Genomic DNA, 13,476 nt, shown 5'->3' with positions numbered 1-13,476 from the left:
TACTAAGCACCTTCTGCACGCAGTGTGATTGTATAAAGAGCCTGTTCTGTTGCGACCAGTAAACTGGTTGGTGTAGACCACGCTATGCCTATGGCTTTTCCCCGTGTCACATAGTGTTTCAGAAAGATCTCCGAAGCGCCTAGCTGATAAATTGAGATTGTGTGGTCTCCGGAAAGTGCAAGTAAGCCACTGTCTCCGCCTGGTGCCGCATGGTTTATTCTGTCTCCTCCTGGAAGGACAATGGAATACTTTAGCTCCTTTAGATTAATTAGCGAGTATACCAATGCTTGGTTTTCTCCGTGCTCGAATAATACTATATGCTCTCCATCATGAGCATACAAGAGGGTGGTTATTGACCGACATGCAGTGTAGATAGGTGTGGCTGAGATGCAGCATGAGGTATCGTTGGAGTCTCGGCTTTTGTGGCCTTGTAAAAACTCGCAGTCTATCATATAAAAGTATGATAAGCTCTCAAAGTGGATGGCCAAGCGCATTGAGTTCAAGAGCACAATGCCCTTAGCGGGGTATCCAGCATCCATAAGGAAAAGCGTGTGAACAGGTCTAAAAAGTACAGTAAATCTGATTTCTCTGAGCGTGCCGTCTCGTGTGGAGAAATCTATCTGATCTGTCTCTTTGTAGTTATAGACCATGGTGAAAATATGCAGATGTGTGCTCGATTTAGTTTTGCTGTGGGGATCAGATGCAAATGTCCGCGTTGATACGAAGATCAATCCGTGAGTTTGAAGCAAATCAATATTAACAACATCAATAACGCTCTTTTGCGCAACAATACATATATCTGCAGAAGAGGGCACTTCGTCCTTCCTAAATGAACAAAAGAAGAAGGAGCCAGACATGTATGGTATCATAATTAGAAGAACGTGGTTATAGGCCAAACCCAGAGCGTAAATACTTTGCACAGCAGGCATGCAACTGATCCCATTCAAATGCTCTTCAACTTTTCCGTTATTTTTCTTGAGATAGTGAGAAAGGAGCTTGCGCAAATTAAGGACAAGAAGTGGTCGCTTGAGAGTTATGGTAGTAGTGGTAGATCGATCATATAGGTAAAGCAATTCGGTTGAGGACTCGCTTACAACGTCTACCCAAGCAAAGTACTCTCTAGAAATAGCCATAGGGACTTCATACATCAGCGAGACGCCATAGCTAATCGATTGGATGGCAGCGTGAAAGTTTGAAAGGAACGTTTGTTGCGAGGTAGCAGGACTGAGTGAATCGGTGGGGTCCTGGCTCGACTTCAGAACCTCAAGTAATTCAAGGGAATTGAGGGAGCAGGTGGGGGGAAATAATCCAGGGTCTTTCAGAAATCCATAATCATCGATGTCGTACTTAGAGAAGAACTCATCGGCTTCGCGCCCACAACACCCCAAATCTGCCTCTAGTACGTAATCTGACGTTATCGAGGAAGGAGTAGATACCTCTATGCCACTAGAAGCTGAGCCGTCGACACCTGCAGTATCGATATCACTCCTGCTATCTGTGAGCTCCCTGATAACCTCACTTTGTTTCTCTAAAGTCACGCTTTTGACTCCTATCCCAGATGGCGCTCCGCACGAGTTGTCAAGAATAAAGAAGCGAAGAACAGCATCCTTGGGATCATAGAAGGCCAAGTACTTAACTATCTGCAAAGCAGTCAGAGGAAAGTGCCCCAATTCGTATGGGTGTCCTTTGAAGAAGGCCGCAATAACACAGAAGTCCTGTTTGAGGCTTACGGCAGACCACATAGATATGCATTGTGTGAAACAACAGAATGTGGGGCAAGTATCTAACTCTTTAAACAGGGGCTCATTTCTCCACCGGGACCCCCGCATCTGTCTTTCGAGTTTCATCGATGCACCTGCGTACACACTATTGAAATTAGCAATCAGACAGGGCGTAACCGTAAATACTTGTTCCGTAACATGCTCAAACAGCCCGTGAGCGCGGGGAGAAAGTGATAGCACATAATACTGTCCCTGTATGCTGACGATGTCGCCAGGTATCAGGAGGCTGTTAAGGGCAGCAGCATCACGGACAGTGAGCTTATAGATGTCCTGGGACTTGTCGTATACCAACTGGTCATCTGAAATACAAAGCACACAGCAAGGATCCTCTGAAGAACCCGCCTGAAACCAGGGCAGACTGTCGATAGTCTGGAGCGCCAAGCGTAAGAAAGTGCTTAAGAAGTCTGCCCCCGAATTAGTGGCGAATCTTTTGTATTCTGCTTCCTTCTCTACCCCATGGTCAATAGGTGTAGTTTGCTGTAAGTTGAGCTGTGTTCGACTTATGGTATTGGTTACTGCATCTACCTGACGAAAGAATGTGGCTACACCGGTGCTAAGCTCTTTGTTCGTTATCCTCGATGCTGGCACCAGTATCGGCAGCGTTTTATTGGGCACTTGAGTGTTAGCGCTAAGTTTTCCTTGTTCATCTTCATAGATAAGTTGCCACTTGTCTCTTCCTACAAGGGATTCAGCCAAATCATCAACGATAGACAAAAGAGAGTAAATGGCCTCCACACCCTGGCTCTGGATGGTCGAACCAGGCTGTGGCTTGACTGAGGAGATGGGAGTATAAACAACGGGAAATATCAGGCTATCGATAGAGGTTTTAAGGGGGTCTTCTCCAGTTGGAAGCAGTTGCTTTGGAGGACAGCCAACTTCCTCACCCAGTTGCTTGGCATCGTACGGAGACCATACCTTACTCAAGTTCATGATCTCAACGACCAAATGCTCAATCTATAGAAGTGTAGATGAACTACTTTTAACTAATTTTAATAGCTGATCTAACTGCAAGTTGGCAAGGATTTACCCGATATACTTCTAAAAAGGAATAAAGTTGCCGTGAACACTACTCGCTAAGAATAACCAATTGTCCACGAGCTAAAAACTCGGCGGCATCGGAGCGAAGAAGATGATGGAACGACCCATAGTTCAAGAAAACAGTTTCGCCGCTCTGAAGCAGAACCTCACCAACAGAGTTGTCCACAACCATGACGTCTATGTACGCAGAGGTCGGAGGCGCCACTTTTGGGGTTGGTAAGACGCCTTCTCGCAAGTAAAAGTTGATCCTGATATCCTGCACCTGCTTGAGCAGCTCCTGCTCGTAGGGGGAGAGAGCAGCCGCACAGTCTGAGGGTAGATCTACTGAGTTATTGATTGTGGAGAGTAGACGCCGAAATCGCGTCATATGATAGACGACCAAAAGATGAATAAACTCATTGTAGATCATATAAAAGGGGTAAAAGTGGCGAAGTACAGCAGTAGTATCGATCTTCGATAAGTCCTGCGAGAGAAGATCCAGATAGTAGGACAAATGCGGGTAGATATCCGTCAAGGATTTAATGGCGGCTGCCACCTTAGCAGAATCATAAGGTGGTAAGCCTTCCTGGCTCCGCAGGTCTATTAGCAATTCAAGTGCTGACTGGCAATTCACTGTGCGCACAGGAACAGCAGCCCCGCCGGGCAGTGGAGCAACGTCACTTCGGTCATTCCGGTCACCCATTCATTTAAATTTGTTAAACAAAATTTAGAGGGGTTGTCTTTTCCGAATGGATCTTCAGCGACTGACCAATGAGCTAAAAGACAGCAGGAAGCGCGTTGCGATCCTCGAGGAGAGTCTCCGGGCGGCTAAGTTCGAGATAGTTCGTCTCGAAGACGCAAATTCACGTCTGCTCTCGGCCCAGACGGCCAGTAAACTCGACGCACCTCGCGTGGGGACCCTCGAGGCTGAGAACGCTCAGCTTCGCCAATCGTGCGATGAACTCCGGGAGAAACTTGACAAAGCTGAGGAGGAGCATCTAGCCTTTAGAGAGCAAATTGCGTTACTTCAGACAGATAACGGCATACTTTCTAAAGATGTAATGGAGCTCACAGATACGATCAATGAGCTTACAGGGTTCTCTGCAGCAGATGCTCCCGTATCTGTCCTTAACACTAATGCCCTTCAGGCGACAGTCTCTGCTGCATTGGCACCCTCTGCGCTGGCACAGTCACAGGGACCCGTGCCCATCCAGCTTTCGCAGTCTGGCCCTGCCATATCAGGACTAGGAACAGTGGTGCCGGCAGCCCAGGGGGTGCAACCCGTGCTTGCTCCTAATCCTCAGATACAAGCTGGCGCAAAACCGAGGTTTGTTCCATATGAGCAGTACGAGGATGTTGCTGCACAGCTTGCTATCTATCAAGATGACGAGGCCAATGCGGAGACAAAGACAGCACAGATCATCGCCCTTACCGAAAAGATCTCTCGTCTTGAAAGTACCATCGAGTCCCTTCGGTCTGTGCAGGAGAAGTCTAACACATGGGAGGAGAACCTGTGCAAAGCAGAGTCTCGTATCACGGAGTTAGAGGTTCTTCTTTCCGAAGCAGAAAGCTTTAAGAGGAAGTACGACGAGCTAACTCAACGCTACAGCTCAATGGAGAAGGAGAACTTGAAGTATCAAGCGATAAGTGAGCTGGCCGGAGATAAAGCCCGCGAGGCAGAAGAAGCCAGAGTGTCCCTGGCACAGGTCACCGCAGACCTAGATGGCACCTCCTTGCGTCTTGCTGGAGCTGAGGAGCAGATAAGAACCTTGCAGGAAGAGCTCTCTCGTCTCAGGAATACAGAGCTAGCGGCTGAGGACGCTGTTCTGCGTATACGAGAGCTGGAGGAACAGCAGAGCAAGCTTGTTGACGAGTACACCAAGTCGATGACAACGGTGTCGAGTTTGAAGGAAGTCGAGGACGAGGCTCGCGCTCTGCGCCTGGAGGTAGAGTCTCAGAAGGCAAAGCTGCTCATTGCAGATGATCAGATGAGCAAGATAGTGGAGGAGAACGAAAGGCTGCAGCGCCTTAAAGACGATCAAGCAGCCGAGGTGAGCAAGCTCTACGAGGCTAAGCGCCTTTATGAGTATATGAAGGAGCGCTTTGAGCCCATCAAGATAGAAATAGAGAGGCTTCGCGCCAAAGAACGGAACTATGCACATATATTTGCGACTGTCGATGCTACGAACATGCGAAACGATCAGAGATACCAAGAACTTGAGCAGAGCAGACGTGAAGAAATCAAACGTAGGGATGAGACAATCACGAATCTCAAAGATGAAAAGCTGAGGCTCAACGAAGAGATAATCAATCTAAAAGCAAACCTGCACCTCCGCGAAGAAGAATTTAGGCGCGCAAGTGCGAGAGTGAGTGCACTTGAGGCATCTCTTGCATCTGTTAGCGGTTCTGCCATAAATGCAGGCTTTGAGGAGGAGCTCAGGGCATCTCAGCCGGCATCTATTCGGCTGTCTGGGATGCGTGGGCAGCCGCAGATGCACAGCCGTAGTGCAGTCTAGTCTTCCCTTCTACCCTAGGTGATATAGTGAAGTGTTTTGCTTGCCGGCTATATCAAACAGTTAACTAAACTAAGCTAATAGAGGTAAATACGGTAGATGCCCGAGAGGTCCTTCATCCTTTTGAGTGAGATTTAATTTATTCCTCCCCTGCTCCCCGCCCCATGCTTGTGTCCACAACCATCGCTAAATCGTACATCTGTGAAGAGGTACTTGGCGTGGGAGCCTTTGGGAAAGTATACAAGGTCTCGAAAACCGATTCTGGTGAGATCTTTGCTTTGAAGGAAATTGATGAAAGCCTTTGCCTCGCTAGTAGCATGTCCCTCACGGGAGAGTTAGATATCTATCCACAGCTTCAGTCACGATATATTGTTAATTGTACGCGTGTGCTGCGCGATCCAGAGATTGAACATGTGTATCTCGAGATGGAGTACTGCAATGGGGGAACGCTCGAGGAATTCATCATGCAGCATCGCCGCCGACAAGAGCCTATACCTGAGCTGCAGATATGGGAGATACTGGCTCAAATTGCCGCTGGTCTTGCCTATCTTCACTCCCAGATCAAGACAGGCTCTTTATCGGTTGTTGTGCACAGAGACATAAAGCCGGCAAACATTTTATTCCTGGATGACGACGTTAAGATTGCTGATTTTGGTTTTTGTCGCCCCCTGGAGCTTGTTTCTATTACCGGATCTGCGAGTGTGCAGAAGGTGCTCGGGACCCCTGCTTATCTGGCACCAGAGATACTCAATGGACAATCCTGCACGCAGAAGGTCGATATTTGGTCTTTGGGCTGCATTATACTAGAATTATGCACTCTTGAAATTCCCACCTCTATAGCCGACACTCCTATTGAGCCTTACTTGCAGCAGCTTTCAGGCTACAGTAATACTATAAAACTCGTCATCAGGCGGTGTCTAGAACGAATACCGTATGCACGAATAAGCAGCGCAGATCTCCTCCTTGTTCCTGACATTCAAGAAGTCCTTCGAAGAATGGAGTTTCAAAGGTATCAAACCATGCATAATGCACTTGTGTGGTCTCCTAGCCCTATTCGGGCCTCCTCGCCGTCTGGGCTAAGGCTCGGAGCACAGTCACCAGTATCCCCTAGACCCAGTGGCTTCGGACTCCAGACGGCTCTTATGGACGCTGCGTTGTCTGGGGATGTAGATAGCGTAAGAAATAATTTGCACGAAGTCCGGATGCGTTCCCATAACGGACGTACTGCTCTTATGCTAGCAGCTATGGCTGGACACTCTGATTGCATAGATATTCTTCTTGAGCATGAGGGACAGATGTATGACAATAACAAGATGACAGCTTTGATGCACGCGGCCAGAAAGAATACGATTGCTGAGGCGTCGTCTCTCATACTGAAGGAAAGTAAGTTGCAAGACAACAAGGGCATGACCGCACTTATGCATGCTGCTTCCGCCGGCAGCAGAGAATCTGTGGAGCGCCTTCTTGCCGTAGAAGAAGGAATTAGGGACAAAGATGGAATGACGGCTTTGATGCACGCAGCAAGAAATAACCATCACATATGTGCAAAGCTTCTCGCTCCTTATGAAGAACGGTGTCACGATCTCACGAGCAAGACAGCGCTTATGTATGCGGCCATAAATGGCAGCAAAGAATGCGTATCGTTTTTACTTGAGAGGGAATCTGGACTAATAGACAAATATGGCGAGACAGCCCTTATGTGGGCCGTGCGCCTTAATCAGGTTGAAATGATTCACTTACTCATTGGGAAGGAAGCGCGACTGTCTAACGTTGAGGGCATCACAGCCCTTGTACTAGCTGTGAAACTTAACCATGTGGAATGCTTGGATGTTCTGAAAGTAGAAGCCGGCATCCAAACGCATAGTGGCGAAACTGCATTACTAATTGCTATAGTTTCAGATAACATCTCATGCATTCAAAGACTAGCACTTATGCCCCAGGAAATCAGCGCTCGAATTGGGCCAGGCCTCACAACTTTGATGTGGTGCATTCTTAATGGAAAGAGTAACTACATTAAATGGCTACTCCCAGAGTCTTTAAGGAGCGTTGATTCTCAAGGGCGAACTGCTCTGATGCATGCCTCTAGGATTGGGGATGTAAGTGCAGCCACGGTTCTCGCAGAACATGAACATGGCATGCAGGACGGAGAAGGAAATACAGCACTTATGTATGCGGCAGAGCATGGCCACGATGCAATAGTGTCTCTTCTGGTCAATAAGGAGTCTCGTATACTCAACAGCCAGCACAGAACAGCTCTAATGCTCGCCACAGACCGCGAGCAACGGAAGTGTTGTGAGCTCCTGGCAAAGTATGAACAGGGCCATGTCGATAGTGACGGTAGAACAGCTCTCATTCGCGCCGTATTCACAGGGGATGTTGAACTGGTACAGCTCTGTGTCGGAGAGGCTACATATATACAGGCCAACGGGAAGACGGCACTGATCATCGCAATGGAGCGCGGACTTAGTAAAATTGTCGAACTCTTGGGTCCGTATGAAGCTTCCTGTAGGGACAATGAGGGCGACACCGCGCTCATCTGGGCAGTGAAGAACGGGAAAATTAAATATCAGCCATATCTGGCGTCAGCAGAGGGTCTTCTAAATAGATACGGTAAAACGGCACTGAAGATAGCACTAGACTTGAACAAAAAGGATATGTTTAAGGCCTTATTAAAAGGGGAGGCATCTATAAAGATGCCTGACGGTTACACCATTTTAGACTATGCTGTAATAGAAAACAAGGTAAAGTATATACAATGCATAACTAATCATATTCTTATGGAACGTACTTCGGTTCCTTTAAAGCCCCGCGTTGCAGCAACTGTATCTACAAAGAAGAGTCCCTTATATTTGGCAGCGGAGAGTAATAACTTGGACGACATAAAGGCTAACTTAAATCTCATTGGCACGGTATACAACGGGTTGTCATCTCTCAAGATAGCCGCCTATTATGGTCATGAGGAGGCAGTCAAACTGCTTCTCGGTGAACTTGGTCTGCAAGTGGGCGAGGGTTTCACCGCCCTTATGATGGCTGCACAACAGGGACACTTGGGATGTGTTGAGCTGCTTCTGGGAGAGGTTGGTCTGAAAACAAAGGGTGGGTGTACTGCACTAATGACTGCGGCCCACGAGGGACACTTAGGCGTAGTGTCACTGCTACGTGACTTCGAATGTGGCGCCACGGACAATAACGGAAACACAGCCTTGCATTATGCGGCAAGGTGTGGGCACACCGAGGTGCTCAAGCAGCTGCGACAGGAGATGTGCATAGCCAACAACTTAGGAGAGACAGCTCTGATGTATGCTGCCGAAGAAGGGCACATTAAGTGTGTGCAGTATCTTCGCACAGAGGCTGGCATGTCAGATGTTGACAAAAGTACCGCTCTATTACGGACTCTGCTTAACGGCTACATGGGCTGCGCAACGATTCTTTTAGCCTCAGAGCAGAAGATCAGTAATGTTACATCTTTAATGATCGCAGCGGCCTCAGGTGATGTAGAGACCGCAGAGCTCTATATTGGAGAGGCATCTAAGCGGGACGCTCTGGGCCGAACTGCGCTGATGTATGCTGCGCGGCAAGGACATGCCAGCTGTGTCAGCTTACTCATGCGGTATGAGCAAGGCATCGTAGACTTTAGTGGGTACACTGCACTCGCCCACTCTGTTCAAGCAGAACAACTCAACTGTGTCAAGCTCCTCGTCAACGAAGCACACATACCTACAGGGTTCGGGGAGACCGTCGAAGCCATGGCCCGCTCACAGGGACACATGCGGATTGCACGCTTCCTTAGAAAGAAACCGCGGTAGCCGGGGATTTACTTATCCATTGCTCTCAAGCGACTAAAGGAAGTAATCCGGAACGCGCCTAGATATATGTGGCTGGCCTCTGCGAGGAGCAAAGTTGAATTGTATGAAGGTGTATTGGATATTCTCGTCCAGTTCCATGATTGCCCCGCGGTTTCCACTGCGGAAGCAGTAGTTTGGCGCAGAGAAGATGGTCACGCACTGCTTGTCATGGTGCCACTGGTAGCCCTCCATGGTAAGCTGGTGGGCACGCGCAATCATGAGAAGCCCGTTGTTCTTTATGAAGGTCTCCGTCACATCCTGACCAAAGGTATACCCTGCTCCTCGGGGTGACCTTCCCCAACCTGATTTTATGTCTGGATCTGACCAAAGACAGTCTGCTATGGCACCATCATGAGGTATCTCCGTTACCCTTTCGAGCTGTCTGATCTGATCGAGGGTATCAATCGAGGGCGACAAACCACCATGAATGCAAAATATGGATTTGTCTATCAAACAGCCAATGGGGAGATAATCAAACACCTCAGTGAAGATCTTCCAAACAGCAGACGTCCCATACTTTCTTACAACCTCTTCGTGGAAGCCGTACACCTGCGTGACCTGCCTAGACTCGTGATTTCCGCGAAGCATAGTAACCCTATTACGGTACTTAATCTTTAGCAAGACCAAGAGAGTTATACACTCAACTGAGTAGTATCCGCGATCGACATAATCGCCCATGAAGAGGTAATTTGTGTATGGTGAACGTCCACAAATACGGAACATTTCAATGAGATCGTGGTACTGCCCATGGATGTCACCGACAACCGTAACAGGGGCCAGAATTGGTTGAATGTTGGGTTCCTCGATGAATATATGCTTCACCCTTTCGCATATTTCTCGAATCTCCTCCTCGACAAGCAATTCTCCGCGGTATAGACGCTCAATAAACTCATCGATGTCGACTTTGGCCATTGTTGCTTTTAAAAACATGAAAATCAAAAATGCTAAAAGTACCAAATTTTGTGCTATTTTTCCAGATTCGAGTGAGCGCAGTACGAAAAAAGCAAGAAGGCAAGACTTGATGCCCATTGCAGGAAAGCAATCTGGAAAGGCTCAGCACAAAAAGCAGGGTAAGAAGGAAGAGTATGAGGACGAGGACGACCGAGAGTTCAAGCGAAAGCAACGAGAGGCAGCGGAGAAGACAAGGGCGGCCGCTGCACAGCTCCAGGCGTCGAAGAAGTGAACACGCCCGGTGGTTAATAGGTAGATGAACGCAGCATGCTAGGGTCATTTACACGCGCTGGAATGGTACCTGTCTATCAGAACAAAGGGGTGGTTCACTGCTGGATGCGATAGCCACAGCTGGTCACGCGGTAACAATGATCCCTCTGGCAGTTTGCTCTACTTCTGCGATCGTTTGTATCAGAAGAACAATGTTTCGCTGGGCAATTCCATATTCCATAAGGAGATTTGCTGCCTCTTCTGCATTATTTCCTTCCAGCCCTGTCACGATAACGATGGACTCATCGAACTTAACGAAGTAGTGCAGATCTGGGGGCATCTTGTTTGTCGCCCTGTGGAGTCGCGCCGTGGGCAGCCAAACGGCTCCCCAGATATGCGATCTGTTGTACTCAGATTCGTCTGGACGCATATCCAGAACGCAAAATTGCTTGGTAACGGTCGGTATAGGCAAGTAAATCTGGCGCTTGGGTTCCGTATCCGACCGCAGCATCTCAAGCTTGAGCCCTGGAATAAGGTGTATTCTTTCCAGAATCTTGTTATGGCGCTTTCTGGTGGTGAGTTCCTGGACCTCATTTAGAGACGTGGGTGCACTGGAGGGATCTCCCAGCCCCTCTAGATGCGAGCGAGTGTTCTTTTCGCGAACGGCGTTACGCAGTGTATCTTGGTCTTCGGTATTGCTGGCCAATTGATATCTGTCTGCAACGGCTTGATTCATCTTGGAATTCCTGACGTAGTCTGTGACGACTGGCATGGCCGTTGTGTCGCGAATGTATGCTCCATTTGCTTCAGATGTTGTGGGCCTGCAAATGCTGAGGCGATTTAGGAGTTCCTTAATATCTGGACCCCCCATGAACATTGGCGGCACACCCGGCTCGTCTCCGCAGACACTGGCCTCAGTATCTGCCATAGATACTGAGGTAATTGCAGAGCAAACACTTCCGGGCCTTTGAATGGGTCCATTTCCATCGTCTAGGGAATAAATTGATTCTCCAGAATCTAGGAAATCCGGCTGTGCAAGAACGGTCATGGCCGTCTCTATCCATTTCTGAAGGGTTGCCAAGCGAATTCTCTTGTACTTTTGGCTTGTATTACGTTTGAAGCGTGCATTTGTAGCCTCCTGCCCGTGCTTAGCATAAAACTTATCTATTGTTGGACCAGAGTTAATTGTCGAGGTGACGTTTGCATACTTAGGGTTTGCTGGCAGCTTTTTGTCCAATGGGTCGACCTTGGACTTAGTGGATGCTCCTGCTCTGAGAGACATCTTATAATTTTATGGATTAGAAGGTGTAGGCTGTGTTGAGTGAACTCCATTTTATGCTTACCTTTGTTGCAGCGAGGTATTGAGTAGCGTAGCTTCCAAGTACTGCCTCTGAACACTAGCAAGCAATCAATAAAGGCTATCCTGCACTCCTGCACGTTGCTGGTGATCTCCGCATCATTCCTAAAATTTAACAAAGCAAGTCCATGTTCTATGAGCTGAAGTACTGGGACGATTGGTATGAAAGCCACACCGAACTCTTCGATTGGTATGTGCAACTTCCTATCTTCTTTCCACACATCCAGAAGTACTTCCACCCAGACAAGCATATCCTCGTCCTTGGAGCAGGAGTCTCCAGACTTCCCTATCAGCTATATGATCTTGGATATAAAAACATCACATGCATTGACTTCTCAGCTGGAGCCAAAAGGAATATGGAAGGAGAGCTTCGAAGAAGGCCGGAGATAGAATATCTCGTAAAGGATGTGGCAGAACTTAATAAGTCTCTGTTCAACAAGCTATTTGACATAGTGATAGATAAGGGTCTTCTGGACTGCCTGCTTACTAATTCCTTTGAACCCCTGACTGCAATGAAACAAGCTATCGAGACAGTGTACCGGCTCATGAATCCGAATTCAGTGTGGTTCACTCTTTCCTTTGACGGTCTTGATCGCCAAGAAATGCTAGAGTATTGCACATCCAAAACGTTTGTCGTCAGCAAACCATACAAGGTTATCCCCCCTGCACTAGAGATATCTCTTCAAACAATGCCCACGTTTTACCTCTATAAGTTAGAATACATGCCAGCAGTGTCAGGTACCAATGAGGCCTAAGTGTCCACTAGATTTTCACTGTACTTCGAGTAGCTTATTGAATTGAGCCTCTGTCAGCCCCAAATGCAAGGCACCCTGTAAGTGGAGTTTTTGGCGCTGGAGTACATCGATCAGTTGTTGTTGCTTCCTGACTATTAATAGGAGCTCCTCCTTCTCCCTGGCGGCCTTTTTGCTCTCAGAGCCTTGTGCATTCTTCAGGCTCTCCAGCTCTTCACGCAGCGATGTCTCCCTATCTAGACTCTCCTTTATTTGCTGCTTGTACTTGTCTATAGTTTCTAGCGCCCTAACTAAGTCCTTGTCTTTGCTTCCTGCTGCCGTGCGACCTGCCCTTACTGCCCGTTCTGCCTTATCCACTTCGTCCTGAAGAGCAGCCTTCGCAGCCTGCTCATCTTGTAGCCTACTCTTTGCACTATCCAATTGGGACTTGAGCTTATCGGATGCCGTATTCATTTCCTTGACCGTCTTGTGCAACCTATCTCGCTCTGCCCTCAGGATGGCGAGTTCTTCCCTAGCCTCTTTCTCTCGCTTTACGGCATTAGATGCGTCTGCACTGACTTCGTTAACCATCCTTGTCAGCGTGTCAACTCGCGCTCGTAAATAGGCCAGTTCTGCCTCTTCGCCAAGCTTTGTCACGATATCTTTAGCCCCAACATCTTCTCCAGACCCTCCATGCTCTCCCGCTGCAAGTTGCTCAGCTAATGACTGAATTCGCCTTTGGTACTTTGACTCCTCGACTGTGAGTCGCTTTTGCTTTGGCTTTTGAATCTTAGTCTTCTCAACTCTGTCTGTATGATCTATTTTGTCTATTTCTGAGGAAAGCATATTTCTCTGCGGTCCGGCGGGATGTGCATCTGTTTCCTCGTTGATAGATGGTGGGGCCGGTTTTAGCTCCTTCGTTGTCGACACCAACTGCATGGCTCTAGCCGTCTTTTCGGCAATTTCATCGTTATTACGATTGATCATGGCCATCATCTCATCCAGGAGGTCTGCTGCTGCAGGGATGTCAACATCACCCATGCCTCGACTGCTTTTATTAAATTTGAGTTG

At 48.1% G+C, this 13,476-nt stretch overlaps 9 protein-coding genes across 9 annotated transcripts; 4 read left to right on the top strand and 5 right to left on the bottom strand.

The window, feature by feature from the left end:
* Nucleotides 1–2: 2 nt before the first annotated feature.
* Nucleotides 3–2,711, bottom strand: GL50803_0032668 (uncharacterized protein; the record flags this gene model as incomplete). The annotated part of the gene is made up of 1 exon (XM_038046054.1): nucleotides 3–2,711. The coding sequence occupies one exon, from the start codon at nucleotides 2,709–2,711 to the stop codon at nucleotides 3–5; it is 2,709 nt and encodes a 902-aa protein (XP_037902339.1).
* A 136-nt stretch (nucleotides 2,712–2,847) lies between these two features.
* On the bottom strand, nucleotides 2,848–3,501 carry GL50803_002419 (uncharacterized protein; the record flags this gene model as incomplete). The annotated part of the gene is made up of 1 exon (XM_001707590.1): nucleotides 2,848–3,501. One exon carries the CDS (start codon nucleotides 3,499–3,501, stop codon nucleotides 2,848–2,850), a length of 654 nt encoding a protein of 217 aa, XP_001707642.1.
* Nucleotides 3,502–3,547: 46 nt separating this feature from the next.
* On the top strand, nucleotides 3,548–5,314 carry GL50803_0021444 (putative Spindle pole protein; the record flags this gene model as incomplete). The annotated part of the gene is made up of 1 exon (XM_001707591.1): nucleotides 3,548–5,314. The coding sequence occupies one exon, from the start codon at nucleotides 3,548–3,550 to the stop codon at nucleotides 5,312–5,314; it is 1,767 nt and encodes a 588-aa protein (XP_001707643.1).
* A 161-nt stretch (nucleotides 5,315–5,475) lies between these two features.
* GL50803_0016479 (Kinase, NEK) lies at nucleotides 5,476–9,117 on the top strand (the record flags this gene model as incomplete). The annotated part of the gene is made up of 1 exon (XM_001707592.1): nucleotides 5,476–9,117. One exon carries the CDS (start codon nucleotides 5,476–5,478, stop codon nucleotides 9,115–9,117), a length of 3,642 nt encoding a protein of 1,213 aa, XP_001707644.1.
* Nucleotides 9,118–9,150: 33 nt separating this feature from the next.
* On the bottom strand, nucleotides 9,151–10,068 carry GL50803_005010 (Ser/Thr phosphatase PP2A-2 catalytic subunit; the record flags this gene model as incomplete). Its single annotated transcript, XM_001707593.2, has 1 exon — nucleotides 9,151–10,068. One exon carries the CDS (start codon nucleotides 10,066–10,068, stop codon nucleotides 9,151–9,153), a length of 918 nt encoding a protein of 305 aa, XP_001707645.2.
* Nucleotides 10,069–10,177: 109 nt separating this feature from the next.
* Nucleotides 10,178–10,339, top strand: GL50803_0060466 (uncharacterized protein; the record flags this gene model as incomplete). The annotated part of the gene is made up of 1 exon (XM_038046216.1): nucleotides 10,178–10,339. The coding sequence occupies one exon, from the start codon at nucleotides 10,178–10,180 to the stop codon at nucleotides 10,337–10,339; it is 162 nt and encodes a 53-aa protein (XP_037902338.1).
* Nucleotides 10,340–10,462: 123 nt separating this feature from the next.
* Nucleotides 10,463–11,599, bottom strand: GL50803_005012 (Rhodanese-like domain-containing protein; the record flags this gene model as incomplete). The annotated part of the gene is made up of 1 exon (XM_001707594.1): nucleotides 10,463–11,599. One exon carries the CDS (start codon nucleotides 11,597–11,599, stop codon nucleotides 10,463–10,465), a length of 1,137 nt encoding a protein of 378 aa, XP_001707646.1.
* A 203-nt stretch (nucleotides 11,600–11,802) lies between these two features.
* Nucleotides 11,803–12,429, top strand: GL50803_005013 (Endothelin-converting enzyme 1; the record flags this gene model as incomplete). Its single annotated transcript, XM_001707596.1, has 1 exon — nucleotides 11,803–12,429. The coding sequence occupies one exon, from the start codon at nucleotides 11,803–11,805 to the stop codon at nucleotides 12,427–12,429; it is 627 nt and encodes a 208-aa protein (XP_001707648.1).
* Nucleotides 12,430–12,444: 15 nt separating this feature from the next.
* GL50803_0013809 (uncharacterized protein) lies at nucleotides 12,445–13,446 on the bottom strand (the record flags this gene model as incomplete). The annotated part of the gene is made up of 1 exon (XM_001707597.1): nucleotides 12,445–13,446. One exon carries the CDS (start codon nucleotides 13,444–13,446, stop codon nucleotides 12,445–12,447), a length of 1,002 nt encoding a protein of 333 aa, XP_001707649.1.
* Nucleotides 13,447–13,476: the final 30 nt, after the last annotated feature.

Source organism: Giardia intestinalis, chromosome 5 (assembly GCF_000002435.2).
Source record: "Giardia intestinalis strain WB C6 chromosome 5, whole genome shotgun sequence".
In the NCBI taxonomy this organism is placed as follows: Eukaryota; Fornicata; order Diplomonadida; family Hexamitidae; genus Giardia; species Giardia duodenalis.
The sequence above is the reverse complement of the archived record's forward strand: the minus strand, read 5'-3'. Positions and strand labels throughout refer to the sequence as shown.